Raw genomic sequence first — 26,693 nt, 5'->3', positions numbered from 1 at the left:
ACGCCCACCTCCACCTTCCGCTTTCCACAATCGTCCCTAACTAACCTAGCCAATCTGCGAAAGCCCCGCCCCTTCCTGCGAAACCCCGCCCCTCGCCGCCCGTCGGGACGGTAGGCACATGCGCAAGAGTGCGTCCTCGCCCCCGCCTCCTCTTCAGCGCGGTCCCTGCCCGTCCCGGCTCTGTCACCTCACAGTAGTCGTTGCCCGTGGCGGGTGTCGGGGCGCGTGCAGCGCAGGGCCGCCTTTCCCCCGCCCCTCAGGCCGGGCCTGGGCTCGGTCCCCCGCTCCCTACGCTCCCCACCCCCGTCGGGTACGGGAAGGTCCAAGCTGCTACCGGGTGCCTGAGGGACTTCGTGGCCACCGCCGCCACGGGTCCCGATGGAGCCGCCGAATCTCTATCCGGTGAAGCTCTACGTGTACGACCTGTCCAAGGGCCTGGCCCGGCGGCTCAGCCCCATCATGCTGGGTGAGGGGGCTGGGGGCGGGCGAGAGGGTGCCGGGACGGCCGGCCGAGGTAGGGAGGCCTGGACCACGGCTCAGGGGGAGACGCGGGGCCCAGAGGATGGAGAAAAGCCCGAGTGGAGAAGGGAGAGGTCTGAGGTTGGGGCGCCTTGAACCCCACTTTTTCTGTCTTGACGTTTGAGTCCAGGAGGAAGGGACGGAGGAGTCACGCCCTCCCGCTGCCCCTCAGAGCCGCAAGCTAAGCTGGCGCTGCATCCCGGCGTCTTCCCTGCCTCACTTGGGGAACCCTTTACGCTCCTTCCTCGGCGCAGTGTAAGGGAGGTGAGGGTGCCTGCCGCGCGGTGCCCCTCGTGATGAAAGGGACACTGCGGAGGAGATTCCGGGGTGGCCCTTAGAGAGCCTTCCCTCCGTGCCAAAAGGAAACTGCAGTCTCTGGGGTAGATGGGAATAGGAAGCTAGAGCTGCACAGGGGCCCAGCCATCGCCCCCAGGTAGAGGTGAAGTCAGGTCTACTGGAGTCCGGACTCGAGAATTCACCAAGTTCTGCCCTGACGATTCTAAGTTAATTGCTTTTGCCCAGATGGTTAGAAAGCAGTTCTCGCGGAGGACTGGATACTGTTGTGTCAGTTAAGGGTTAGTAAAGGAAGTATTTCGGTTGTGCTCCATTAAACTACTTAACTGCCAGGAGAGAAAATCAGCCCTAGTTCACTGCACATCAAACCTCATTATAAGCCAAATACCAAAAATGTCTCATCTAACATAGAAATGGTCGAGTTTGTGATTTCAGGTGATATTGGGCAGGAAAGGATTTTAGGAATTGAAAAATTGAACAACTTTGGCAGCATTCGCTGAAATGGCTAGTTTTTCCTGGCTTTTATGGACGCATTAGAAAATGTGTCCTTGGAGCGCCTGGGTGGCTCAGTCGGTTAGGCAGCCGACTTCAGCTCAGGTCATGATCTCACCACTTGTGGGCTCAAGCCCCGCGTCAGGCTCTGTGCTGACGGCTCAGATCCTGGAAACTGCTTCGGATTCTGTGTCTCCTTCTCTCTGCCTCGTGGTTAAGGCAAGAGGGCAGAGGTCAAGTAAGCAAGGCTACTTCTGAGGGCCTCTTTTCAATGTCCTTGAGTTTCTAATGTATCTTAGTGAGTTGAACTCAATCTCTTAACCCTAGGCCACTGAATGGTTACTCGTATTTGGCTTCACATCAGAATCACCTAGGATGCTTGTTCAACAGACAGGGAACTTCACTTTCAACGTTTTGTTGAGTACGAGTAGAAAAGGCAAAGTTGGAACAATTCTTTAAACATTCAGATGTTTTGAAAGCAAAGGATTTATACATGCTCATGTAGGCAAATAATTATCTGGAAGAATACATAAGAAACTGAAACAGTGGTAACTTGTGGCAAGGGAAACTTGATGCCACAGGAATAGAAGGGACACTTCACTATAAACTTTTTTTGTACCTTTTGAATTGTGTACTACACACATAACATTATTCAAAATAAACAAAGTTTTAAATATATGGATTCTAGAGCCTCATTACACAAGTACTAACTAAGAATCTTCTGGAGTTTTGATCTAAAAATCTGTATTTTTAATAAGCTCCTCAGATAACTGTTATGTAGCCAATCCATTGTAGGGTAGAAGTCTGGGCCTAGATCACCAGTTGTTAAAATGAGTAAGGCAAAACTGAAAGCAAAACTTACAAAGTCATTGGGGAAGGTGCTAATCACTAACAGATTACATCAGTCAAGTTCCAACTAAACTTCTTGCAATGGAGCCATTTGATTAGTGTAATCATAGCTGTAAGTGCTCTTAGGAATCACTGCTTCATGACTGATTCAGCAGATTTTTTTTTTGAGTGCCTACTATGTGCTAGTCTGAATGGTAAGCTTAACTGAGGATAATATATTGAGCAAAGATGTTCACTACCATCCTGGAACTATTTAGTGAAGAAAACATAAAAAATAAGCAAAAAATAATAATAATTAAATTATTTAAAATAATAATCGTGGTAAATGCTGGGCAGTGCAAGAAGCAAACAGGATGCTAAGGTAGAAAGTAACAAGGGAAATTTACTTCAAAAAAAATTTTTTTAATGCTTATTTATTTTTGAAGGAGAGAGAGAGACAGAGCATGAGCTGGGGTGGGCAGAGAGAGAGGGAGACACAGAATCCAAACCAGGCTCCAGGCTCCAAGCTGTCAGGACCACCTGATGCAGGGCTTGAACTCCCGAGCTACGAGATCATGACCTGAGCTGAAATCAGACACCCAACCGACCAAGCCAACCAGATGTTCCTTTTTCTTTTATTTTTTTATTTTTTTTTATTTTTGAGAGAGAGTACAACTGGTGGAGGGGTAGAGTTAGAGGGGGACAGAAGATCTGAAGCGGGTTCCCTGCAGAGTGCCCAATGCAGGGCTCAAACTCGTGAACTGTGAGATCATGAGCCCAAGTCAGACGCTTAACCAACTGAGCCACCCAGGCACCCCAAGAGAAACTTACTCTAAATAACGGTGGCAAGAGTAGTGACTTTTAAGTTGGGAATTTCAGGATGAAGAAGTAGCCACAAGGAAAGTGGTGAGGGAGTTACAGTGTTCTAAGCTTAAGGGGGATCAATCTGCCAAGGCCCTGAGGCAGGAAAGAGCTTGGCCTTGTCCTGGAACTGAAAGAATGCCTTTTTGGAGTGTCATGGGTAAAGGGAAAAGTGCCATAACTGAAGGTGGAGTGCTAGACCTATCCCCTTCACCTTTTTTTTTTTTTTACATAGATTTGAAATCCTAGCCAACAATGGTAACTTAACCAACTTTGCACACCTGACCACAGTGGTATTTCTAAGAACATCACCTTACCTGCCAATCTAATTCTCTCTTCCCTATCCCCTTTTTCCCATATTGCTCTTACGCCTTTTGCAAAAGTAATGAAAGTGTTATCAAAGCTAATGGTCATTACCTTCTAGAGTTGAAAACTTATGGAAAATGGGCATTGCTGTACTGGTTCATCCTGTCCAGACATCACCAACCTTAAGGTTGGGTATGTCCCAGTTTTGTGAGTAACCATATATTGATTTCCCATTCCTAAATATATTTGAACCTTTCAAAAGTCAATTTGTTTCCTGATTTTTGCTATGACTTCCAGAAGCATATTAATAGCTAGCATTTATTGAGAGCTTACCATATGCCAGACTCTTTTTTTCTGAGTACTTTGTGTGTGTCATAATCCTCACCACAATTTTGTGAAGTAGGTCCTGTTATTACTTCTGCTTTTCGTTTGAGGAACCTGAGGCATTAAATTTGCCCCCAGCTCCCACAGCTGGTAAGTGGCAGGGCTGGGTTATAAACGCAGGCAGTCTGACTTTCAGAGCTCATGTTGTCAATCATGTTGCTGTACCCCTTCTACTGTGTAATGCATCCCTTTATAATTTTTGAAGTTTGTAAAGGCATCTTTGGTCACGTGTTTCAAATTTGGATGAGAAAAATATCTGGGTTCAATGTGTATGTGCCATTCATAATCACAGATATATGATCATTCCTCAAACTAAGTTAGTGTGACCTCATCAGTAATACCTTCTTTTCTTGTTATCACAGAGCCTCATGATAAGACCCCATCTAGCTCTGTTACCGTCATGATTGGACTAGATAAAGTCCAACATAATTCCCTGCTCCCCCGCAAACCATGCAGACTCCACAGTTCTATGCTGTCCAGTTTTCAGTCTCCTAGAATTGCTTCCATGAACATACTTCTGTACCATTGTCCTTCAATCACCATGAAAATGGCCCCAAATTTATCTTTAGCATTCTAATAGACAGCTGATTGCACCTCTTTTTCATAGTGTACCATTTGCCTACAGTAATTAGCTATTATAATTGTCCTTTAAATTTGTCCTCTTAATAATTGCGGCTGTTCTCTAAATCTCATGACCTTTTTTTGTGCTAAAGTACATAGGCATAAATGCAGAGATGTTTGGGTTTTTTTTAGTTACAGTAAGAGGCACTTGATATTTGTTGATTGTTTTCTGATCCAAAGTTTTGTGTATAGGCACGTGTCCTGGGATTACATTTATTTATTACTTTTTTTTACAAGCCTATCTCAAAATTGTTCCCAGGTTTAAAGACGTAAAGATATAGAATACAGACCTTTATTTCTTGGCAGAATGCAATCTAATGAATGTTTGAAATTTTACTCTGGACTCAGGTCCTTGCTTAATTCTGTAATACAAAATAGTAATGAAGTACAAAAACATGAACTCTGTCCTCCAGGGGTTTATTTCACAAAAAATAACATGCATACACATACAACATTAGAGAACAGCATAAAAGAAATTATGACTAGATACCAAAATGAGCGAGTGGTGAAGCGATCATTTTAGGTCTTGAAAGAAGGGAGAGGTCTTGGTGGGCTGAATGTGTCAGAAAGACTTCATCAAGAACCTTGAGCTGCTGGAGGCAGAGACTCTGTCTCATTTCTCAGTACATCCCAGGTAGCCAGTCAGAGCTGATGCTCAAAGAATTTTTGTTTTTTAAAGTAAACGCTGCACCCACTGTGGGGCTTGAACTCATGACCCCAAGATTGAGTCGTATGCTCCCCCGACTGAGCCAGCTAGGCGCCCCGCAATAAATATTGATTATAGGAACAATTGGGACTTGAACTCAAGCTTGAAGATTACATAGAATTTATTTGAATCTGAAGGGGTTTTTAATGTTTTAATGCCATCTATTGTGCTTTGTTTTAGATTTTTATTGTCCATTGTATGAACTGTTCTATATCCATCTAAGGAATTAATTTAGTAATCATGTGATTTCATTATGGCAAAATGAAAACTAATGCAGCTTACAAGGCCCTTCGTGATCTTTCTCCGGCTTTTTTCTCCACCCTCACCTGTCTCCACATACTGAACACAGTCAATAGGAGCCTTTCTCAACTGGATTACACATGAGAATGAAGCTCTGAGGGAAATGATCTGATAGACTATTTTCTCACTTCTGCCAATAGATACCCTGGGGCATGAGGGCTTATTCTCTTTCGGAATCCCAGTGGAAAAGGGCTGCTGTACACCCTAACAGGACTGAAACTGTTCAGCTCTTTTTTACCTCTTAGCTTTTCAAAGGCTGTGCCCTCTGCCAGGAATACTTTCATTTGGCCTGGCTAACTTCTGCTTATCCTTGAGATCTCAACTAAAGTGTCACTTCCCCCAGGAAACCTTCCCTGACCACCACCCCTCCAAATCTTGGTTGTGTGTCCCTAGTATGTGCTAATAACACAGTGTACTCTCCTTTAGTGGCATTCATCATTCTATTTTATAATTGTTCATTTTCTCATCAATATCCACACACACACACACACACCCCCAACTGGACTGGAAGCTCCACTGGGGGCAAGAACTCTAGATATCCACAGTACTTGGTGTTCAGTAAATACAGCCTGGGTGGAATGTTGCTCCTCAAAACATTGCTACAAGGCCTGACTAATAAAAACAAGCAGTGATTAAAAGGGAACCCTCTCTGGCACCTGGGTGGCTCGGTCGGTTAAGCGTCCAACTTCAACTCAGGTCGTGATCTCGAGGTTCATGAGTTCAAGCCCCGCATGAGTTCAAGCCCACGCATGGTGCAGAGCCTGCTTGGGATTCTGTCTCTCTGCCTATCTCTGCCCCTCCCATGCTCTCTCTCTTTCTCTCTCTCTCTCAAAATAAATAAACTTAAAAATATATGTATATTGGCAGAGGCCCAGTTATGTTATACAAATGTTTCCTTTTACCTTTTTCCAACCTAGATTCAATATTTATCCAGTGGCCCAAAGAAGGGCAAGTTGACTTCTTAAGTTAACATTAACCCCTTCACATTGATGGTAATCTGGCAAATGCTGAGTCACCCAGCACACTAGAACATTGTCAATTAAAAACACTATCAAGCGTCTCCTCGCTGGCTAAGTCAGTGGAGCATGTGACTCTTGATCTCAGGGTTGTGAATTCAAGCTCCAGGTTGGGTATAGAGATTACTTAAAAATAAAATCTTAAAAAAAACCACAAATATATATGTATACACACACACACACAATTAATAACACTGTATGTTAACCAATTGTGTGTGTGTGTATATATATATATATATATATATATATACACACACACACACACACACATACATACACACACACACGCAACTATTAATAACACTGTATGTTAACCATACTGGAATTAAAATAAAATAAATAAAAATACTATCATGAAAGGAGAAATTTGGGAAGTGAGCTGGCACTGCATTTGACTTATACCAGTGAGCTAATGCTACCTGCACAGAGGCCCCTGCTGCCCCATCGCCATCATCACTTATGCTTATTAATAGACATTGGTTAAACATCAGCAGTATTCCAAGTGCTGATCTTGAGCGTGTCCTACAACCAGCATGTAGGTCTATGTGCTCCATCCATGTTAATTGATGAGGTGGGTGGAGTATTTTCTCCTTGGCTTTTATATACTAACTTAACTCTTACAATCAGTGGAATGCTGACTAATGGAGACCTCACTCTACATTCTTTGTTATTCATGATGGAAACGAGGCTGTTCTCCATGTCTTCCATTTGTTTTCACTTGCGTCCTTCATAGGCCTTGAATTCAGTGCTTTGGCTGTGCTGGCAGGCTTGGAGACATGCAGGCATCTGACCCACCCACTCTCTGGCCTGCTGAGGACATCCTAGTGGGAAAATAATCTGCTTCTGTAGTGTGTTAATATCCACTGAGCCTAATTCATGTTCCAAAATGGCCTTGTGACCTAATTCAAATCACCACCTCCTACTCACCTCCTCCCACCCCAGTGAGGAAGGGAAAAAAAAAATTTATTTTAAATCAGTTAAGTTCTACTTTCCAATGCCCGTCACCCTGGGGGGAGGAGACTGTGGCCCTTGTTTTCTTTCTCCTGAGAACAGACTACTGAACAGCTGCCCTTGGGTTTCTACCTCAGCTGCTCCCACAAGTACATTGTCATATCGTGTTTTTTTTCTTCTTGCTTTTATGCTGGACAAACCATGCATCTTTATTTACCTGTTTGTAAAATGATGTTAATAAATATTTGCCCTACTGTACCACATAAGGATGATGTGAGAATAAGGATAACTTGGGAGCAGTTCAGATTCAGAAAGGATGTACCTCTAATCAGTCCATTTGAAGATGCTTGTCGTAAATGGGTTACCACTCCCCTTCAGCATCCAGTCTGTTTCACATCCACCTCTGTGGAATTTGAGCTGTTTGAGTAAGGGCAGAGCCTGCTCCACAGCCTTTAGGGGGCTACCCCAGAAACCCCATTTGTGACCTCGTGGGCCAGAGCAGCCGGTCTCTTAGTGAAAAGCAGACTTGTCTCCAACTGGAGGACGGACAGAACTCTGCTACATTTGATTTTCCTTGTTACTTCACTTAGCCTCATAACACTAACAGAGAATGAAATGTTTATATGTAAAATAGACACAGCATTGGGGCACCTGGGTGGTTTCGTTGGTTAAGTGATTGGCTCTTGGTTTCGGCTCAAGTCATGATCTCACAGTTCATGAGTTTGAGCCTCACATCGGGTCTCGTCATCCTTAGCACTGTCATGTAGTGTCTCCCATGGACTATTGCAAAGACCTCACTCCAGTCGGCTCTCTCTATGACCTGCCCTCCTGTTCATCTTCTACGTCAGGAGTTCTCTTTTAAAAGATAAAATTGTCGGGGCGCCTGGGTGGCTCAGTCGGTTGAGTGTCCGACTTCAGCTCAGGTCACGATCTTGCGGTCCGTGAGTTCAAGCCCCGCGTCGGGCTCTGGCTGATGGCTCGGAGCCTGGAGCCTGCTTCCGATTCTGTGTCCCTCTCTCTCTGCCCCTCCCCTGTTCATGCTCTGTCTCTCTCTGTCTCAAAAATAAATAAACGTAAAAAAAAATAATAATTAAAAGATATAATTGTCTTGGGCCGCCTGGGAGGCTCAGTCAGTTAAGTGTTCCACTCCAGGTTTCGGCCCAGGTCATGATCTCACAGTTTGTGAGTTCAAGCCCTGAATCAGGCTCCACGCTCTTAGCTCGGGATTCTCTCTCCCTTCCTCTCTCTCTGCCCCTCCCCTGCTTGTGTTCTATCTCTCTCTCCCTCTCTCTCAAAATAAATAAACTTAAAAAAATCATTAAAAAAATAAATAAAAGATATAGTTGTCTTTTAAAAACATGGAGCTGGGGGCTCCTGGGCGGCTTAGTCGGTTAAGCATCTGACTTCGGCTCAGGTCGCGATCTCACTGTTCATGAGTTCGAGGCCTGAGTTGGGCTCTGTGCTGACAGCTCAGAGCCTGGAGCCTGCTTCAGATTCTGTGTCTCCTCTCTCTGCCTCTACCCTGCTCACATGTTTCTCTCTCTCTCTCTGTCTCTCTCTCTCTCTCTCTCTCCCTCTCAAAACTAAACATAAAAACAAAAACATAGATCTGGTTAAGGCACTCTGCTGGCTGCCTAACAACCATGAATGCCCCCACGGTGTAGGACAGCCTTCTGTCTGGGCTTACCCTACTTTCCTGGCATCCTTGCTGACCACTTTTCCTCCTGTCACCATCACTACAGTCTTTGTTCTAACCTGCAGGACCTTGATCTTTATCACAACCGTGGGTTTGCACATACTATTCCCTCTGGCAGAAACGTCCATCCCTGCCCCTACTTTTCCTGGGTTGAATTACAGTTTATGAAGGTAGTTCCTTATCTTTATCATATATAGCATCTTATTTTTACCACTGGATAATTAGAACCTATCAACATTGTGTTTTACTTAGTTATGTGTGTCTCTCTTTCCATTTGACTTTGGGCTCCTTAAAGGCAGGACAGTGGTCTGTTCGTACTTTCATTTCCATATCTAACATCATTTCTGCCATATAGAGGTACAGAATACATTTGCATTGACTATTCCAAATGGACAGCATTTGTAAAGTTTCGCTCTGCCATTTTCTGAAGGGTTTCACCTCCCATATGCTCAATGAAGAAGTGGATAATAGCTTTTTTATACCATTGTTTTACTGTTGTCACTATATGTGAGACAAATTAAAGGCAAAGTTGAATTGACCCTGACAGGGAAAGAAAAGCAAACATAAAATTGGGGTACATCTATGCCAGTGTTTTTATCTTGCATTCTGATGAAGGATTCTGATAACCGTTCAACTTACTTCACATGACATACCTATATCATGACCTAAGGACCTTATTGGAGGAAAATTGGATTCCTGGAAAATCCCCCCAGAGGTTTATAGTGGGTTTGAGTGGGTTTATAGTGGGTTAAATTGGGTTTGAATGGGTTTATAGTGGGTTTGAGTGATGTTGTGAATTTGCTCAGGCTGGGAGGCCATTTATTCTGGTCCTGAGTAGCTAAATCTCTTCTTTTCTCTACAGGGAAACAACTGGAAGGCATCTGGTAAGTTGGGTGGGACTCCTTACAATGACTGACTGGTTTATGAAACAAAGCAGTACCTGTGCACTTCAGGTTCCAGTCTATGTTTCCAGCTTGAAACCTAACTCTCTGTATCATGAAACTTCCAAGTTCTAAAGCAGTGGTTCTCAACCAGGGGTAATTTTGTGCCCCGATCCCCAGCCCCAGGGAATTTGGCAGTGTCTAGAGACAGTATTGATGGGTGGACGGAAGCCAAGGATGCTGCTATAAACACCCTACAATGCACAGGGCAGCCCTTCACAACAAAGAATTATCCAAGCAAAAAATGGCAGTGGTGCTGAGGTTGAGAAACCCTCGCGTAAAGAAAGGTAGAATGATGTCATGCCCACGCCTGACCAAGCCTTCTAACTACAGAAGTCTCAAGGGCTCCACATGGCTGTCTTAAAACACATCTGCCGTGGTCTGTCAGCACTGGACCCACCCCTTTCAGACAAGATGGTAGCTGAGCTCTCAGTTCCGTTAATGAGAGGAGACCATAGGTCAGTATTCCATCTGGACTCCTGGAGCCTGCTGACATTTGGGATGACCAGAATGTCTTTTTGCTTCGTTTGACTCAAACCGAGTAATATGAGCACTTCCACCTGAAACAGGTCTTGCCTCAGCATGGTCCAGGTTAACCTCTCCTGTTAACTGCCTAGGAACACCCCTTAGTCTGCAGAGCTTTATTTCAGTAAAGGTGTGTCAGTATCAGGGTGAATCTAGGGACTCCTCTTCTGCTGTGTTCTATTCTGCCCCAGGAGACATTGAGCAGTGTCTGGAGACCTGTCTGGTTGTCACAACTGATTGGGGGGTGCCGCTGGCAACTAGTGGGTGGAGGCCAGGATGCTGTTAAGCTTCTAGAATGCACAGGACAGCCCCCCAGCAAAGAATTTTCCAGCCCCAAATGTTAGTAGTGCCAAAGTTGAGAAACTCTGATCTATGGTATTTATGCCTTTGGTTAGTTTTATAAGGCTGCTGACCGTGTAAGTCCTATCCTTGGGCAGAAATTATTCTCCTTGAAGTGTGGTGTTTGCTTTTTCTCAGACCAGTTTGAAGTTTTCTGGCTTATCCTGTCTCTTCTCTGCATTGCAGGCATACCTCCATAGTTGTGCACAAGGATGAGTTCTTCTTCGGCAGTGGCGGTATCTCCAGCTGTCCCCCAGTGAGTGGCTTCCCCCACACCCTGCCCTGAAGTCTCACGTTCCCAGGGTTCCCATAGACCAGGAACTTTACTACTACTCTGTATGTCTGGCTTCTAGCCCAGTGGATGTCAGCCTATGGCTTAGTTCCTCATAACTACCTTAAGGCTCAGCTCAAAAACACCCTTCCCAGGCCTCCTTTGTGCCCCCTCGACATGTGGGTCCCTCTGGGTCACACCGAGCATGGTATGATGGATGAGCTGTTCCTGAGTCTCTGCAGGGAGCTGTGTATAAGCTCCTTGTGAGCTGAGACGTGTCTCACTCTCTGTCCCTGTCACCAGCTCAGTGCCGAGCTCATAGTATGAACTCAGTCAATGTTGAGCTGAAGGATGAGGGCTCTGAGGGGTAAAGTGAGTTGCCGAAACTTACATGGCCAGTAAGTGGCACCAGTACTAAAACTCAGGACTCTCTGTCTCTAAAGCCCATGTACCTTGCCACAAACTTTCTCTCCGAGCAATCTAAGGGTTTTCGTAGAAGGTGCTCAAGCAAAGACCAACCAACCATTCATTTTGCTATTCATAAATGGAAAGTCATTCTTGATTTCTTCCTCTCGCTGGTCCTTTACCTCCTGTAACAAATCCTTCGTTAAGCCCAGTCAATTCTACCTTGTAAATATATCTTAAGTCAGTCTCTGTTCATCTCTTCCCATATTTCCAGAGCTTTCACCTTCATCCATGCCACGCTCACGTCCAGCCTGGACCACAGCAGTACCTCTGCTCCTCAGTCAGGTCTCCACACAGGAGGCAAAGTGATCTTTTCAAGATGAAAATCTGATCATGGCATTCCCCTGCTAAAGTCAGAACTCTGCCCACTGCTCTTGGGATAAAACTCAGAAAGCTCAGCAAGGCCTCCAAGGCCCTACCTGATCTGGTCACTGTCTCCCTCTCTGAATGACCTCTTTTCGGGTTGTGCCTTCCTGCCACCCCCCCCCCCCCCTTCTTCTCATTCCTTGAACATACCTTGACATTTAAACCTACTCTCTCACTTCGTCCACCTACCTGATCCTTCACCTGGCTCTGCCTCTCCACCCTTCGGATTTGAGCTCAATGTCACTTTCTCAGGCAAGCCTTCCCAGACTCCTCAGACTGGAAAGGTCCCCTGTTATATGTACTGATGGCATGCTGGACTTTTCCAGCAATAACCTTATTGCAGCTCAAAATTATATATTGGTTTATGGGATTTTTTTTTGTCTGCCTTCCCTGCTAGACTATAAGCTCCATGAGGGCAAGAATCTCGTCTGTTTTGTCCACATCGTACCCCCAGTGCCTAGCATAGGCCTGGCACATAGTAAGTTCTCAATACATATTTGTTATATGAATGAATAACAGGGGGTCGAATAGTGATCTTTCAGTCTCTTACAATTTTGAGACCATTATTCTTAGACGATTGTAATGATCCTGCTCACCAGGCTTTCCCCAATGCCTAGAACAATGTCAGCCACACAGTAGGTGCCCAAGAGCTATTGGGTGAATTAATGATCTTTCCAGGGAGCTCTGCTCAGGAGTGCTCTCCCTTACCCCCTAGCCATTCCCAGCTCTGTCCTCCCCAGTGATCTGTTACACACCCATGGCTGCTTTCCCCTTGGCCTCAGGCTCTCCTTTAGTCTGCTATAGCAGTCTATTAACCCATGGTGGAGGGTTTCCTGTAGGCCTTTCATGGGCCATTAACTCCCTTGCCTGGGGAACCCTATCAACATTGTTAGATTAGCCTCCCAGATAAAATAGAACTAAATTGTGGAAGTGTTTGCCAGCCTGCCAGACTTCTCACAGTCTTCGCATTTCCCCAGTGTTCTAAGGGATAGCAAGTGTGTCACAAGAAAAAACTGGCTGCATACACTTAAATATAGGCATGGAAAGATGGCCTGTCAAGTGCTAGCCATTTCTGGTTCTCCTTTTGTGCCCTTGGTATCAGGCCTGTTAGGAACAAAGGGAGACTTCAGATTCTGGGTTTCTATTTTTTTATCAACTGGATGAGGTGACAGCATCAGGGGTCTGGCCTGAGACTGGCCAGAGACTCAATTTCCCAGGGCCCCACCAGAAGAAAGCAGCCCAGCTTCTTAGCCACGTTGCCATCATTTGGCAATGGAGAGTTAACAGGAAGCTCTAAGCCATTGCAGCCTTGATACAGATAGGAAATGACACTCTTCATCTGCCCTGGATGCTCTGAAAGGTAAACGTTGGAACAGAGCATCTGTGGTCTCCCAAGGGAAGCCACATTAAAAAATTCAGTGGAGATGGTGACTTAATGACTTTCTTTGGGTTGGCTCTTTTAGGGAGGGACATTGCTTGGGCCCCCAGACTCTGTGGTTGATGTGGGGAGCACAGAAGTCACAGAAGAACTCTTTCTGGAATACCTGTCCTCCCTGGGGGAGTCTCTGTTCCGGTGAGTGGAGACAGGGGTGGTGGTTAGTTGTGTCTGTCCCCCCACTAGACGATCAGCCCCAGAGGGCAGCCACAAGGTCACATCCCCCAGAGCACTCAGCACAAGGTCTGGCCCAGTATTTGCTGAATAAATAGGAAGAGAAAGCAGTTATCATGCCACAAAAAGAGCTCAGCTTTGCTCCCAGGCAGATATCCCATCCCAGCATACCTTCTGCTGAAACCCTGAGGACAGGAAGGGCTATTTATTCCTTCTGATTAAAATCAGCTGCTGCTGTCTCAGCACTTGCTGTTCTCAACCCATCCTGGGCCAGTATCTCGTCCTGAAAAATCAAAACCAGGGTTTGTGGAGGGATTTGAATGAAATGCCAACTTGAGCAGGTTTTCTCTTAAGCTTTAGTCAATTGTCATTGTAGTAAGTGTTTAACACTAGAGCTCTGCTTTTGTGACTGTGAAGATTCTACTGAAACTGTAGAGGAGCCATATATTTTTATTTCATCTTTCCCTTAAAAATCTGTTTTTTGTGGTCCAGAGTGGCAAATCAAGCAGTCCTTTTGGAGTGTATGAGAAAAGGAAAATCACAGTCCTCTTAACTCAGCTATGCTTTCCATGCCATTTCCTGGTTTGAGTTATTTCACATATGTGCTTGCTGACTCTCTCAGATCTGTTCTTCAAACCTTTCTCACAATGTACAGAAGTGAGGCCTACAACCTCTTTGAACACAACTGTAACACCTTCACCAACGAAGTGGCACAGTTCCTGACCGGGCGGAAGATCCCTTCCTACATCACTGACCTTCCCTCTGAAATTCTATCCACGTAAGTGGCCTTCGGTCTCTGCCCCAGCCCCTGAAATCCCCATTCACACTCCGTGCTGTTCGTCTGGCCCCTGATCTCAGCAGAATCCTCCCGAGCTAGGTGGGCCCTGTCATGATGGCAGCTGCTACCAGGTAAAGCCACCATTCTCTCCACTCACTGGTGCATGCCTGTAATACTTCACCCTCCTTGGAGTTGAACCAACTCTATCCTGGCCTGAGTGCAACCACAGAACTTAGAAATCCACTTGACGCCGGCTCCAGCATTTGTACAGACCCCTGGCATCTCATGAAGCGTGCCACTCCCCAGAAGTCCTCACATAAAGTGTACTTTTAGATAGACAGGCAGAGAACAGATCAGAGGATTAGTAGGGTGGCTTATTTTGTGAATGTCATTTGTTAGTGTTTCTTCCCCTGCACCATGAGCTCTTTGATGCCCTCAGAGACAACCTCCTACTTGCCCTCATACCTCAGTAGATGTTTTCTTCAAGAACGCACTGTAGCCCCTCCCACCCTGATGTGGTCCGAGCTTTGTGGGCCATGATCTAAGCAGTGTCCCCTGAAAGGACACACACAACACACACACACACACCCAAAGCCATCACACCCTTCCCTTCCTTTGCTGTTGTGTTCAGGCAAGCCTCTAACCACTCCAGGACCATGTCTGTTTGCGAACCTTGACTCAGTTTCTCCTGAACTGGGGCCCTGTCCAACAGAGATCCTGGCAGGTTTAGCAGGCTCAGCAAGGTGAGCTGTTTTTCACACCTGGGTAGAAACCTCCTAGGAAAAACTTGCAAGGGAAACAAGGCTGTGGTGTGAATCTAGTGAGGAAAGCCCCATCTCCCAGCCCTGCCTCTGCCTTCCTGTTCCTTGGTGGGTGTGTTAAGCCTCACAGCCTTACTAAAGGATCTAGGTTATGAGGCCCTAAGCAAGTATAAGTAGCTGGAATGTTCTTGCTGTTATTATTTGGTGGGTGAAGCTCCAGGACTTGTCTGAATTAAGGTTAATATATCTTGGTGTCATCTGTTTACGCTTGAGAATGCTCCCTTTGAACCTGGACATGATTTTCAAAAATGGCAATATCCACCAAAGAAAAAGAAAGCCAGTAACTGAGATGTGTTGTGGGCACCCTGATTTAAGGTTCTAGGAATTTTGAAAAGTCTCTAAGGTTCCAGTATCTGCAGTGTTTTTTTCCAGCCAAGTTACTCCGAGAGCAAACTGGGAGCCCTTTAGAAAGTGGCCTTGGGGCGCCTGGGTGGCGCAGTCGGTTAAGCGTCCGACTTCAGCCAGGTCACGATCTCGCGGTCCGCGAGTTCGAGCCCCGCGTCAGGCTCTGGGCTGATGGCTCGGAGCCTGGAGCCTGTTTCCGATTCTGTGTCTCCCTCTCTCTCTGCCCCTCCCCCGTTCATGCTCTATCTCTCTCTGTCCCAAAAATAAATTAAAAAAAAAAAAAAATAGAAAAAGAAAGTGGCCTTAACACCTCCTGGCAACCTGCGTTTGTCATTTTTCCTGAGTATTCCCTAGAAAATACCTTTTTCTTATCCTTTTTCTTCTGCCTCAGTTTCCTCACTTACACTTTATCCATGTATACCATGAGAATTAAAGATTCAAGTGCAGAAAGGTCAGAAAGCTCTAGTTCCCTGTATGCAGCTAGCCTGTTCAAGCCAGAGCTAACCAGGGTCTACAGGTGAAGTAGTAAGACGGTAGCATCTCCGCGGGGTGAGGGGGACCCCAGGAATAAAAACACAGAGCAGGCCCTTTTGAGGGCTCCTCCATGAACGTGATGTGCGAGGTAGGTGAGAAAAGCGAGTGAGGTTATGGGTGTCCTTCTTCCCTGTGTGGTGGCGTCACTGTACCCATGGGCGCGGTTGTGACTGTCTGCACCCAGCCCACCCCGGCCCCTGGGTCTCTTTTCTCCACAGGCCCTTCGGACAGGCCCTGCGGCCCCTCCTGGACTCCATTCAGATCCAGCCTCCTGGAGGGAGCCCCGTGGGCCGACCCAACGGCCAGAGCTAACAGGACTGCATGGGACCGCCCTGCCTCACCAGGGCTTTTCCTTTTTAAACGAAACAAACCCTACCAGATTTCTATTTTATAATTTTACATCAGAGCTAACAACCAGGGGAAGGCTTTTTAAATTTCCCAGGGAAGGAGATCACCAGGCTGCATGTAGGACAATGCTGCTAAGAAACAGAACAAAATGCCACCCCTTCTAATAGTATTATACTAATTTATTAAGGCTGTCTTGTCTGTGAGTTCACTCTTGACGCTGCTTCCTAGGCGTCCTCCACACTGGAGAAAGGGAGAGGGTTTGTTTAAGCAGAAGGCAAGAGGCACGGTTTGGGGGAGCCCCAACCCAGAACCTCTTTCCAGAGAACGCCCACGCTGTACCCAGGTTGCCACCACCTGTGGGACCCAGGTGAGTTTTACAACATCCACGAAGCAGCCATTGCAACATCCCGGAAGCAGTTCCTCTCTAGCGTTAAATGAACCAAAGGATTTGGTGCACGTGAGACCAGTTTCAGGATGACTGACCCAACCTAAGTGAACTCTGTAGCCACAGCCTCTCTCACCTCCTCTCCCTACCCCAAGCAAGGCCACGGGGCCAGGGCTGGAGCAACCAAAAGCCTCAGGATCAGGGGAGAGTGACGGCAAGTGTCAGGCCAGAGAAAACAGGATAAAGCCATTCTTCCTTCCACCTACTGATTGCCAATCCTCTGACATCAATTTTGGAGAACCTGCCTTGCTGGCTACAGGCTGCTCTTCCTCAGCATGGCTGACCTCGTAGTTTGTGAAGGTTTGGGCTGGAGCGGCAGAGACCCAGGCCTATTGTGTACAAGTAATAATGTAGATTGTTTGTAGTCCCTGTACCACCCCCCTTCACCCCCAAACCAGATGCAATATTCAGCTAGGGACCAAGGGGAAATGATTCCCTGTTCTAGGAAAATATCCCTCATGTAGAAAGATAGAATAATAATGCAGAATCAAGGTGGCAAGCAAATTTTGAGTTGTTTCTGATAGAAATTTTGTACATTATCCTCAGTGTGTTTTGAAGGCACATGTTATTTCTGTTGTCATTCTGACTTTAAGGATGCATTGTTGAGAGCCTGACTGGGCATTTTCCTAATGAGCTGCTGCTAGGAGCTTATAGGGAGGACCAATCTGGATGTTTCTTACCTGGAGAGGCTTTCAGATTCCTTTTCTACACATGCCTCCCTTAAGTTAGTTTTTGGGGGGGGTGTGGAGAAGGGTCTCAGAGCTGTCAGGTCCCTGAGTCCCAGCCCTGGCATCTGTGGGTCCCTCCCGCCACAGCTCCTGCCACTTCTCAGACTTGAATTATGTTCTCTTTCCTGGGGTCCGGCCTGCAGCAGGTGCCTTTGCTCTTCAAAAAGCTGCTGCTCATCTCCCCCTGTCTCTACCATTAGCCATAGCAGTTGGCGTCATCAGGGACTTGGCTAGAGGAAAAGGTGATTTTCTGCCTTTGTGTTTGCCTATGACCTGCCCAGAGGCACCTCCATGGTGACCAGCTGTGATGTCAAGTGACATTTTGTAGAGCAGAAAACTAGCAAGGACTCTTATTTAATGTTGACCTACTGGCAGAATTGGGCTCATGGAGAATAGGTTTCGGGCTGGGTACCTCCCGGGAAGGCAGCTTACTAGTGGAGTCCTTCGCTTCCCACCCAGGTTTCTCTCCTTTTCCAGGTTGCCTTGCCCAGCCCTCTGTCTCTTCCAGGCTCCTGTTCCAGACTTTCCCTCCCAGGGCTCTCAGCTCTAGCCAGAAGGTATGGCATCACAGTCTCCTTCTCTCTTCTCCCCCATATCCAGGCTCAGCTGGCTTCACTCCTAATAGCAGTCACTCCAGACCCAGGAGAAGTTAGCCAAAGTAGCTACCCTGAGAGACTGTCACTTGGTTCACTGAAAGTCCCCCTTGATGCCCAGCAGCCGTTTGTGCCAATGCCTGGGCTCTAGGCTTGTGGGGAAAGATGGAGGGATCAGCCAGCAAGCAGCCTTCTCTGAGCTCTCCAGGAAGGCAAGCTCTCTCCCCCCACCCAAGTCCCACTATCACTCATTTTGGAAGCCTGGGCTCAGGCTACGACCGCCAACCCAATCCTCACATTTCTCTGTCAATCCCAGAACCTCAGGAGCGTGCTCATTATGACCAGCTAGCTCCACACAAGTGTGCGAGGCAAGCAGAGTGAGAAATGAGCCATGTGTGTATCATACAGTAGACACCTCCATCAAGGTCCATTGGTTTAAAGGGACAGGGAAGGAGGAGGGATGGACCTCACCCCTTCCCCAAAATAAAGCTTGTACCTTTGAGATTCCTTTTTGCCCTTGAAGTCAAACTAATGACTGTGTCTAGTACGGAGGTGTTTGCTGGTTTTCTTTGATGTTTTTTCTAATGCAATAAACTCATTTCTGCCTGCTGCATTTGCGTCGTGCTTAAGGTTTGGGTATGCGTCCAACATAGCCAGGCTTCTTCTCAGTCTGTCTCCCTCTGAGCTTAACTCTGCTGAGTCTGGATATGCTGCCTTTGCTTGTTTGTTAGCCTTGTGGATGAGAAGTGACAATAACAGGGAAGAATATTTGACTTTCACCATTGGTTTACAAAAATGGAGAAGAGGCCCCGAGAGAATACTACTTGCCCAATGTCACCTTGCAGCTGGTGGTAGAGAAAGACTCAAAGCCTCGTCTGCTGGCCCCAGCTTCTGAGATCTTCCTCTAGAGGACCTTGGCCATCAGAGAGCATCTCACCCCACCAAGAAGCGTATACTTATGGTTTCAGTTTGGCTATAGGCTGGGTCTGTGGCGCCAAGGATCTCTGCCCACCTTATTACGATGACCTCACTGAACAAGTGTGGAGGTGGGTGGATGGCTCTCCAAGCGTCCCCTGGCACTACAGACACTAGTGTGGCCGCAGGTGTCTGTTGGTTCAGTTGGCTTTGAGTGAACACGTTCCACAGGCTGAGGCGAGGCTAGGTACTTTCGCACACAACGGATTTGAGGTGTAGGTACTGGTCTCGTGTTACAGATGGGGAAACAGGTACAAAGAAACTAAGTTATCCAGGTGGCAAACGGCCGGGCCCTTGAATCCAGGCCATGTTCTCACCACCACACCTGTGAGACCTTATTATTGAGGCACTGTGTCTTCCAGCATGCTAGCTGAAGAATAAGGCTCTGTCTCTCCAGAGGACACAGAGGGTAGGTGGCTTTGGCTGACATCTCCCCCTGCCCCCAAAGCTGACATGTTCCAAGGCAGGAATCTCTAAGAGTGCCTGCTCTGAGATCACACAGCCTGTGCTTAAGTCCTAACGTTGCCACTTGTGGGCCAGTCTGTTTGTCTCCTTTTCTGTAAAATGGAGGAAATGGTACCTACCTCACAGGGTGGTTTTCAAGAGAGTAAATGTAAAGTGCTATGCTCGGTGCCTGGCACAGATCAAACGCTCAGTGAATGTCAGGCTGAGAGCAGAATGCATTCAACAGCCACTGACTGGGGGCTCCTGTGAGCCAGCTCTGGGCAGAGACCCCTGCCAATCCTCTCTGCTGAGGACAGTTTCCAAGACAAGATGCCGCTGATGTGTACTGCCTGCTTCTGTGGGAAATGACACATGGTTTTACCCTTAGACTTTGTGACTCACGGCAAGTCAGTCTGGGGTAAATTCATTCATCCCCACAAACGTCTTCCTGGGAGCCTATTGTATGTAAAGCAGCCCTGGGCTCTGTGCTGAGGGTACAGGGGTGAGCAGGACCAACAAGGCTCCTGCCCGGCAGGGATTCTATTCTGAGGACGCTGGGAGACAAAAGGGTAGAGAAGTTTGGTGATCTCAGGTGGCCTAGTGCTAGGGAGGAAATACAACCAGGTGGCAGCAGGTGTGAATTCCCCAAGTGTGAAGGAATACATGTCAGGAGGTTGGGGAAGTTGTGTGACAAGGTGATGTTTAATCTGAGGCCTCACTGACAAAGTATAGATCAGAGAGAAGAACACTCCGGGCACAGGGAGCAGCAAGTGAAAAGAATGTTGGAAGGACTGAACGGAGGCCAGAATGACCGAAGCACGAGAGCCAAGGAGGTGGTGGAAGGTGTGGAGGCTGGAGAGGCCAGCGGGCCAGACGGCGCGAGGCTTTGTAGGTCAAAGAGTGACACAGTCGATTTGCTATGTTGAGAGATGGGATGGTGCAAGAGGAGCAGAAAACGAGGTGTGTGTGTGGGGGGGGGGGGCTTGCAGTTGTCAGGTAAGAGGTGAGGTGTGTTGTGCATCTGCTAAGTGACTGGGGAGCTGCGAAGAAGCTCCCCGCTCCCCTGGTGTTCAGAGTGCGGGGAGGAATGGACAGCTCCTGTGAAACAGGAAAGGCCAGAGCTGCAGGGTGGCGCAGCCACTGCCACAGCCCCTTGTCCTGCATCCATGAGCTTCAGCGGAGCTCCTCCAGCTTTAGTTTGGGGTGTGCTTAGATTTCTTCATTTGTTTTTTCCAAAAAGTATTTGTTTTATCATATTACATATCTAGAAAATGTAAGCAACCAATGAAAGTACAAAGATGAGAGGAAAAGTCGTCTGCAATCCCATCATCCTAAGAGGTGTTGGATTTTGTGAACATCTTTGCAGAGGTTTCTGTGGATTTGAAGACACACATGCTGAACATGCTGTGTGGTAACTGCCTTTGTTCTCAGCATGTAGTGAAGATCTGTACGGCCCCAGCAAGGTTGAAAGAAAACCATAGAGGAGGGAGTGATGGTGCCTGGTGGTACTGGATAGAGGAAGCTCTAAGGAGAGGACATTCCGGCAAAGTTCCCTAAAGCTTGAGGGAACCATTAGGTAAGAGTAGGCTGCTCATCACAGCTGTGTGCGTGGAGGCCGGACCTGCTCTGGAATGGGATCATGGTGTAAGAGGACGCCTGCCTGGGCGGGTGGGTTGGACCATGAGACCCATGTCTCCTCACACTCATAGGGGCTCTGGCCTGAGAGGGCAGCAAAGAACCAGGAGGGGTCTGGCACATCACTGAATGTGACCCCTTGACCACGGAGCCTGGCTGCTTTGAAGGGGGTAGGGCTTCGGGGACTGACCCTTGTCTGAAGGGTGGCCTGGGAGCCCAGAGTCCCCTGCAGAGATCTCTGCTCAAAGGTTTGGCCCCCCTGGAGAAAGCCCCACAAGGTCACGCTGCAGTGAGAGAGGTGGACACCAGGTGGCGCTGTGGATGTACTCGGGGCCCAGCCCACCCCCAAGGGGCTAGTCTCACCTACCCCAGGTCACAGAAGCAAGCCCTGCCCCCTACACACCTCAACCACTGTGCCGCCCCCCCCCCCCCCCCCCCCCCGCCCAGAAGCCCACAGTACGACAGTCCAATTGTTCTCACATTTATCAAGGCCCTTCCTAAGTTTGTCCCTGGACCTCTCCAACCCCCATCCCCTGCTGTTAAGTGTAGGCCACTGTCACTGCAAACAGTATCCACCTCCACCTTCAATTTACTGTTTGCTGGACCTGGATCATCTCTCCCCAACTATCCTCAGAGCAACCCCTTTCTCAGAGCTAAAGGCCCAGCTACAGCATTTCCTCTACAAAACCTTCCTGACTTCTCCCTACCCCAGAGCAGACCCCTCCTCTTGTGGGTGCTTCCTGGCAGGCTCCCACTAGCTGGGGCACCCTCCAGGGGTAGGGTCTAGCTGTGATCACCTGAGTGCCTGAGCCCAGCACAGGACCTGGCACAGAGCCAGCATCTTCTTGCGGGGCGGACATCGAAGGGGAGGGTTGGCCATAAAAATTTAACCCTGGATTTGGATACATACCTGCCTGGATTGGCCCTCTGACTCAAATGACCCTGATCAAGGCCTCCCTCTCTATGGGCCTCTCTGAATCTGTAGAATAAAGACTATAGATCAGACAGTCTCTACCACCCCTCCTGGGGAGCAAAACTCCTCTCCCTGCCCATGACTCCAGAGACTAGTTCTCAGTCCTGGGGCTGAGCTCTGATCCACAGAGATCACTAACCCCAGGTGTAGAGGGGGAGGGAGAGTTGCCGCCCCTGCCCCCCATCTCCAGGTGGGGCAGTGCCATCCCTGGCCCCACTGGCTTTGGCCCCAAGGGATCCTGTGCCAACCCAACAACAGCCTCCACCCCCTCCACAAACACCACCTCTGAGCATGTGCCCTTCTGCTTATTTAAATTCAACGGGACTTGTTTATTGTGAAAACAATATAAATCCTGCAGGTGTTTTGAAATATGGAGGAAAAAAGTCAACATCCACAATCTCCCAACCTCCTGCTGCCCATAAACTAAGAGGGAATTAGAACCAACAACCAGCCCTGACTGTTCTTTGCAAAGCCCCTTTTAGCACAGCTCCTTTCCTGCGCCCCCTCATCTTCCTGACAGCCTGGGAGAGGCTGCCAGTGGTGGCCCCATTTATAGATGAGAAACAGGCTCAGAGAGTGGGAGGGACCTGCCCAAGTTCACCTAGCTGCGGAGGGACAGCCCCAGGAGGGACAGCCGAGGAACCGTCAGTCTGCCTGTATATACACTGCATCAAGGCTGCTCCTCAGGCCGGGACTGCACCCCTGAAAAAGTCACACTCCAGGGTCGCATGGGTGACTCAGTAGGTTAAGTGTCCGACTCTTGATTTGGGCTCAGGTCATGATCTCACAGTTCAAGCCCTGCGCCCGTGGACCCTGCTTTAAGGTTCTCCCCTTCCCCTGCTCATGCGTTCATGCTCTCTCTCTTAAAAAAAAAAAAAAAAAAAAAAAAAGTCATACCCCAGATAGGGAAAAAGAGGGTCAACACCTCCCATATTCACTCAGCACATGTTGACAGTTGGCCTTCCACCAAGAGGGCAGGGAAAAGCATGGGCTTTAGAGGAACAGAACTTAATGTGAATTCTGACCTTGCTGTGATCTTGGGAAGCCAAGGTCACCCCAGAGGGTGTCAGTACCTACATCTAGAAATTGATACAAGCGTACTCACCTCAAAGGGTTCTTGGCAAAAGCAAGTGAAGTACCCAGGGTAGGAGCTACACTGTCCAAACCAAATATGGAAGCCACTAACCTCCAAATCTCAGTCAAAGGTCTGGCCCCAAAGAGCCAGAGCCTTCGTTTTTGAGCAGGATCCTTCCAGGCTAGGGTCTCAGGCCCCCTGTCTTCAGACCTGGCTTCCTTTGGTGCTCTCAGAATGCCCTCTGACAACCAGTCTCTGCAGTCCCAGTTCCCCCAGTCCTACTTCTGCCTCTCCCTAGGGCCTCTCCAAGGCCCCATCTGGACACCAGTTGCCAGGGATGAGCCTCCCTCTTAAAGGGACACACTGGTAGCCACAGAGCTACTCCGTCTGGTACTCCTGGATTTGTGCCTCAGAGCACTCACTCCCCCTCCCTGGGCTTCAGTAAAAAAGGTTGAGGTGAGAATTCTGGAAGAGACTGTGAAAGGTATTTGTAAGGAAACTAGTTCACTACATGTGCTATTGTTGGGAGCTTAGCTTTGTTTGTATTTGTAAGAGTGGACCCAATCCATAGGAGACAAAAACCTGTCCTGCCTTGTGCGCCCCATCCTACAGCTTCTGGAGCCCAGCAGCAGGGTGGGGCCTGGGTATCTGCATTTAACCAGTTCCTAGGAACTCTTGGGCAATGGAGCAGGTAGGTATTGGCTGTGAGATATGAGAGACTAATTTAGGCAATTCCAGCCCCACCCACCGGCTCTATACTAGCTAACTGGGCCCTGGGAGGGGTCTCAGGCCCTGCCAGTGGTGGGGTTTTGGAGTGGTGGGGGTCCAGAGCCGATGGCCAAGAAAGAATTCTGGAAGACGTCTTTGGTGCAAAAAAGGTGATTTTATTAAAGCACAGGGACAGGACCCATGGGCAGAAAGAACTGCACTGGGGTTGTGAATAGTGACTGGTTATATACCATGAGTTAGGGGAGGTAAAGGCAAAAGGGAGGTCTCCAAAAAGACTTTCATATGCTAAAGAGGACTCAGAAGATAGGAGGCCTTGCAATAGTCAAGCTAAGGTTGTTTTCCCTCTAGTAGGGCATTAACATGAAGACCGTAGAGAGTTCCTAGAGAAATGCTATGCTCTGTATTTGCCTCAAGTATTTGCCAATGGGCTGCAGGTTATAAAGAAATTTAATTTTATTTACCATTTCCTTCTTGCCTTTGTTTCCCAGATCACTACGGAAGGGAGGGTGATGTTGGGGCTCCAGGAAACTGAGTCTATAGGTTTCTGGAGATCAGGCTATTGATAAGATTGCCTTTTTCTTGTAATTTACTAAAACATTTGCATTTGTAAACTATTGGTGACTCCTGTCCTGCACAACTGTGATTCCTATCAGTTAACTATTTCTTTTTTCCTTCTCTCAGCTTTAGGGCAGCCAGGAGTGCCTGAGGAATGTCACAAGTATCCCACCTGGGGGGAGGGGCGTGTTTGCTAGTTTGCGCTTTGCCCTCAGCTTGCCTTATGCTCCCTCATCACCAGTGCCCAGAGACCCAAGGACCAGATCTGGATGGAGCAGGAAGAGCAGATCGAGTTGGGTTTTCCTTCCCGAGGAGGTGGTTCTGCTTGCTGTCAGTATTCAAGAGAAAACAAACGCTTCTTGAGGGCAAGGCCCTTGTTTTGTTCTCTACAGTATTCCCAGAATCCAGAACAGTGTGTACCCCAACACATTTGTTTAATGAATGAACCAAACTCTGGCATAGGGCCTGGAAACAAACAAACAAACAAACAAACAAACAAACAAACAAACAGGTGTTTTCCTATGGCCCGGGTTGAATATGGCTCCTCAGCAGGGCACAATTATTGATCCTGTCTTTTACATTTTTTTCTATATTTTGCTCATCACGGATTTTTTTGGCATTAATTTTTATTTTTAAAAAATATTAAATTAGAAAGAAAAAAATTAAAACGCCACTTATTTTGATGTTTATTTTGGTGTCCTCCTAAGTTTTTTGCCTGTGCAGGTAATCACCTTACCTGTTCACTCTGGTCTCAGCCCGGCAGGCCTGCCAGGTTCTTTATATAGCCTTGGGTACATCCCTTTTGTTTTTCCTCACCAAGTGGAGACAATACCTTCTAGAGCTTCTGTGAGAATGCATGAAGATATGCAGTCAACTGTCCAGTGTGATGGCTAGCACATAGTAAGGGGGTCAATAAATAATGGTTATTCCTAGCTCACTGTTCAAGTCCTATCAGGTGGGGATTACGTCCCCATTATGTAGATGAAGAAACAGTTCGGGAAATGTGACTTGTCCAAGTCCTTATAGTTAGCAGGGACCAAACTGCAGTTTTCCGGACTCTGCCTCGAGCGATCTGATGAGAACAAAGGCAAAAGGAAATGTAGACAAAATTAAATTTCCTTATAACCTGCAGCCCATTGACAAATCCTTGAGACAGGCAGAGTTTAATATTCTTCCTGGAAGTCCCAACTGTCTCAACATTAATGTTCTGCTACAGTAAAAAAAAAAAAAAAAAAAAAAAAAAAAAAATCATAGTTTGACAATAGCAAGGCCTCTTAGATCCTGAGAATCTTCTTTAGCATATGAAAGTCCTTTTGGAAACTTCTCTTTGTTTTTACCTTCCCCAAATCCCAAAGTATATAATCAGTTACTCCTCACAACCCACTCCAGCTCTTTCTGCCCATGGGTCCTATCCCTGTGCTATAATAAAAACACATGTTTACACCGAAGACATCTCCAGAATTCTTTCTTGGACTTCAGCTCCAAACGCCAACATTTCAAACCATACAGATCTTCCTAGGGCACTGCAGCTACCAAGACAAAAAAACAAAACAAAAAACTATCAAAAGCATTGTGCACTGAAGTGCCACTCATAGGTGTGTGGATGTGTGTCTTTGCATGGCCTAAACTGCCAGAGCTGATCACAGGTGATGAGGGAGCGTGAGGTAAGCTGAGGGCAAAGTAAAGCTGGCACACACCCCCTTCCCAGGTGGGATGTGTATTTATTCCTTGGACACTCCCAGCTACCCAAAAACAGGAAAGGACAAAAAAACAAATGGTTAAACAGATAAGAGACTCCACCAGTTTACCAGAAAAAGGCAATCCCATCAATGGCCTAAAGTCCAGGAACTCCCTGTTGTCAATATTAATGCTTTGCTAGAGGGAAAAACCACCTTAATTCAACAATAGCTAGGCCTCCAGTATGCCTTTAGCATGTGAAAGTCTTTAGAAACTTCCTCCTTACTTCATCTCCCCGACTCCATAAAAGGGTCACTCCCCACACTCACTGTACAGCTCTTACCTGCCCATGGGTCCTGTCCCTATGCTTTAATAAAATTACCTTTTTGCACCAAAGACGCCTTCAAGAATTCTTTCTTGGCCATCAGCTCTGGACCCCACAAACCATCACCCCCAAACTTCATCACAGGCATTGGCAAGAATAGTGGATGCAGCAAAAATGCCCACCCAGGCATACTCCCAAACTGAATGGCACTCCCTGGGAGCAC

At 47.4% G+C, this 26,693-nt stretch overlaps 1 protein-coding gene across 6 annotated transcripts; it reads left to right on the top strand.

The window, feature by feature from the left end:
- The first annotated feature begins 101 nt into the window (after window positions 1-101).
- Window positions 102-26,610, top strand: DESI1 (desumoylating isopeptidase 1). 6 transcript variants are annotated; one of them, XM_049626429.1, is made up of 7 exons: window positions 102-466; window positions 9,837-9,858; window positions 10,966-11,035; window positions 13,345-13,454; window positions 14,146-14,268; window positions 16,545-16,683; window positions 18,090-18,695. In XM_049626429.1, the coding sequence occupies exons 1-7, from the start codon at window positions 379-381 to the stop codon at window positions 18,231-18,233; spliced, it is 696 nt and encodes a 231-aa protein (XP_049482386.1). In that variant the 5' UTR covers window positions 102-378; the 3' UTR covers window positions 18,234-18,695. The 6 variants fall into 6 exon arrangements, with proteins under 6 accessions (XP_049482386.1, XP_049482390.1, XP_049482392.1 ...); XM_049626433.1 differs by lacking the exons at window positions 16,545-16,683; window positions 18,090-18,695 and adding an exon at window positions 24,595-26,610; XM_049626435.1 differs by lacking the exon at window positions 16,545-16,683 and having other exon boundaries at window positions 18,090-18,201.
- Window positions 26,611-26,693: the final 83 nt, after the last annotated feature.

The sequence above is a fragment of the Panthera uncia genome, chromosome B4 (assembly GCF_023721935.1).
Source record: "Panthera uncia isolate 11264 chromosome B4, Puncia_PCG_1.0, whole genome shotgun sequence".
Classification (NCBI taxonomy): domain Eukaryota; kingdom Metazoa; phylum Chordata; class Mammalia; order Carnivora; family Felidae; genus Panthera; species Panthera uncia.
The sequence above is the reverse complement of the archived record's forward strand: the minus strand, read 5'-3'. Positions and strand labels throughout refer to the sequence as shown.

Excerpts from the sequence above, each read along its gene's own strand:
- DESI1 (XM_049626429.1), top strand. The coding sequence starts at position 379 with ATGGAGCCGCCGAATCTCTATCCGGTGAAGCTCTACGTGTACGACCTG. Across the intron at positions 9,859-10,965 it reads AAACAACTGGAAGGCATCTG|GCATACCTCCATAGTTGTGC; the intron begins GTAAGTTGGGTG and ends TCTGCATTGCAG. Across the intron at positions 14,269-16,544 it reads CCCTCTGAAATTCTATCCAC|GCGTCCTCCACACTGGAGAA; the intron begins GTAAGTGGCCTT and ends GCTGCTTCCTAG.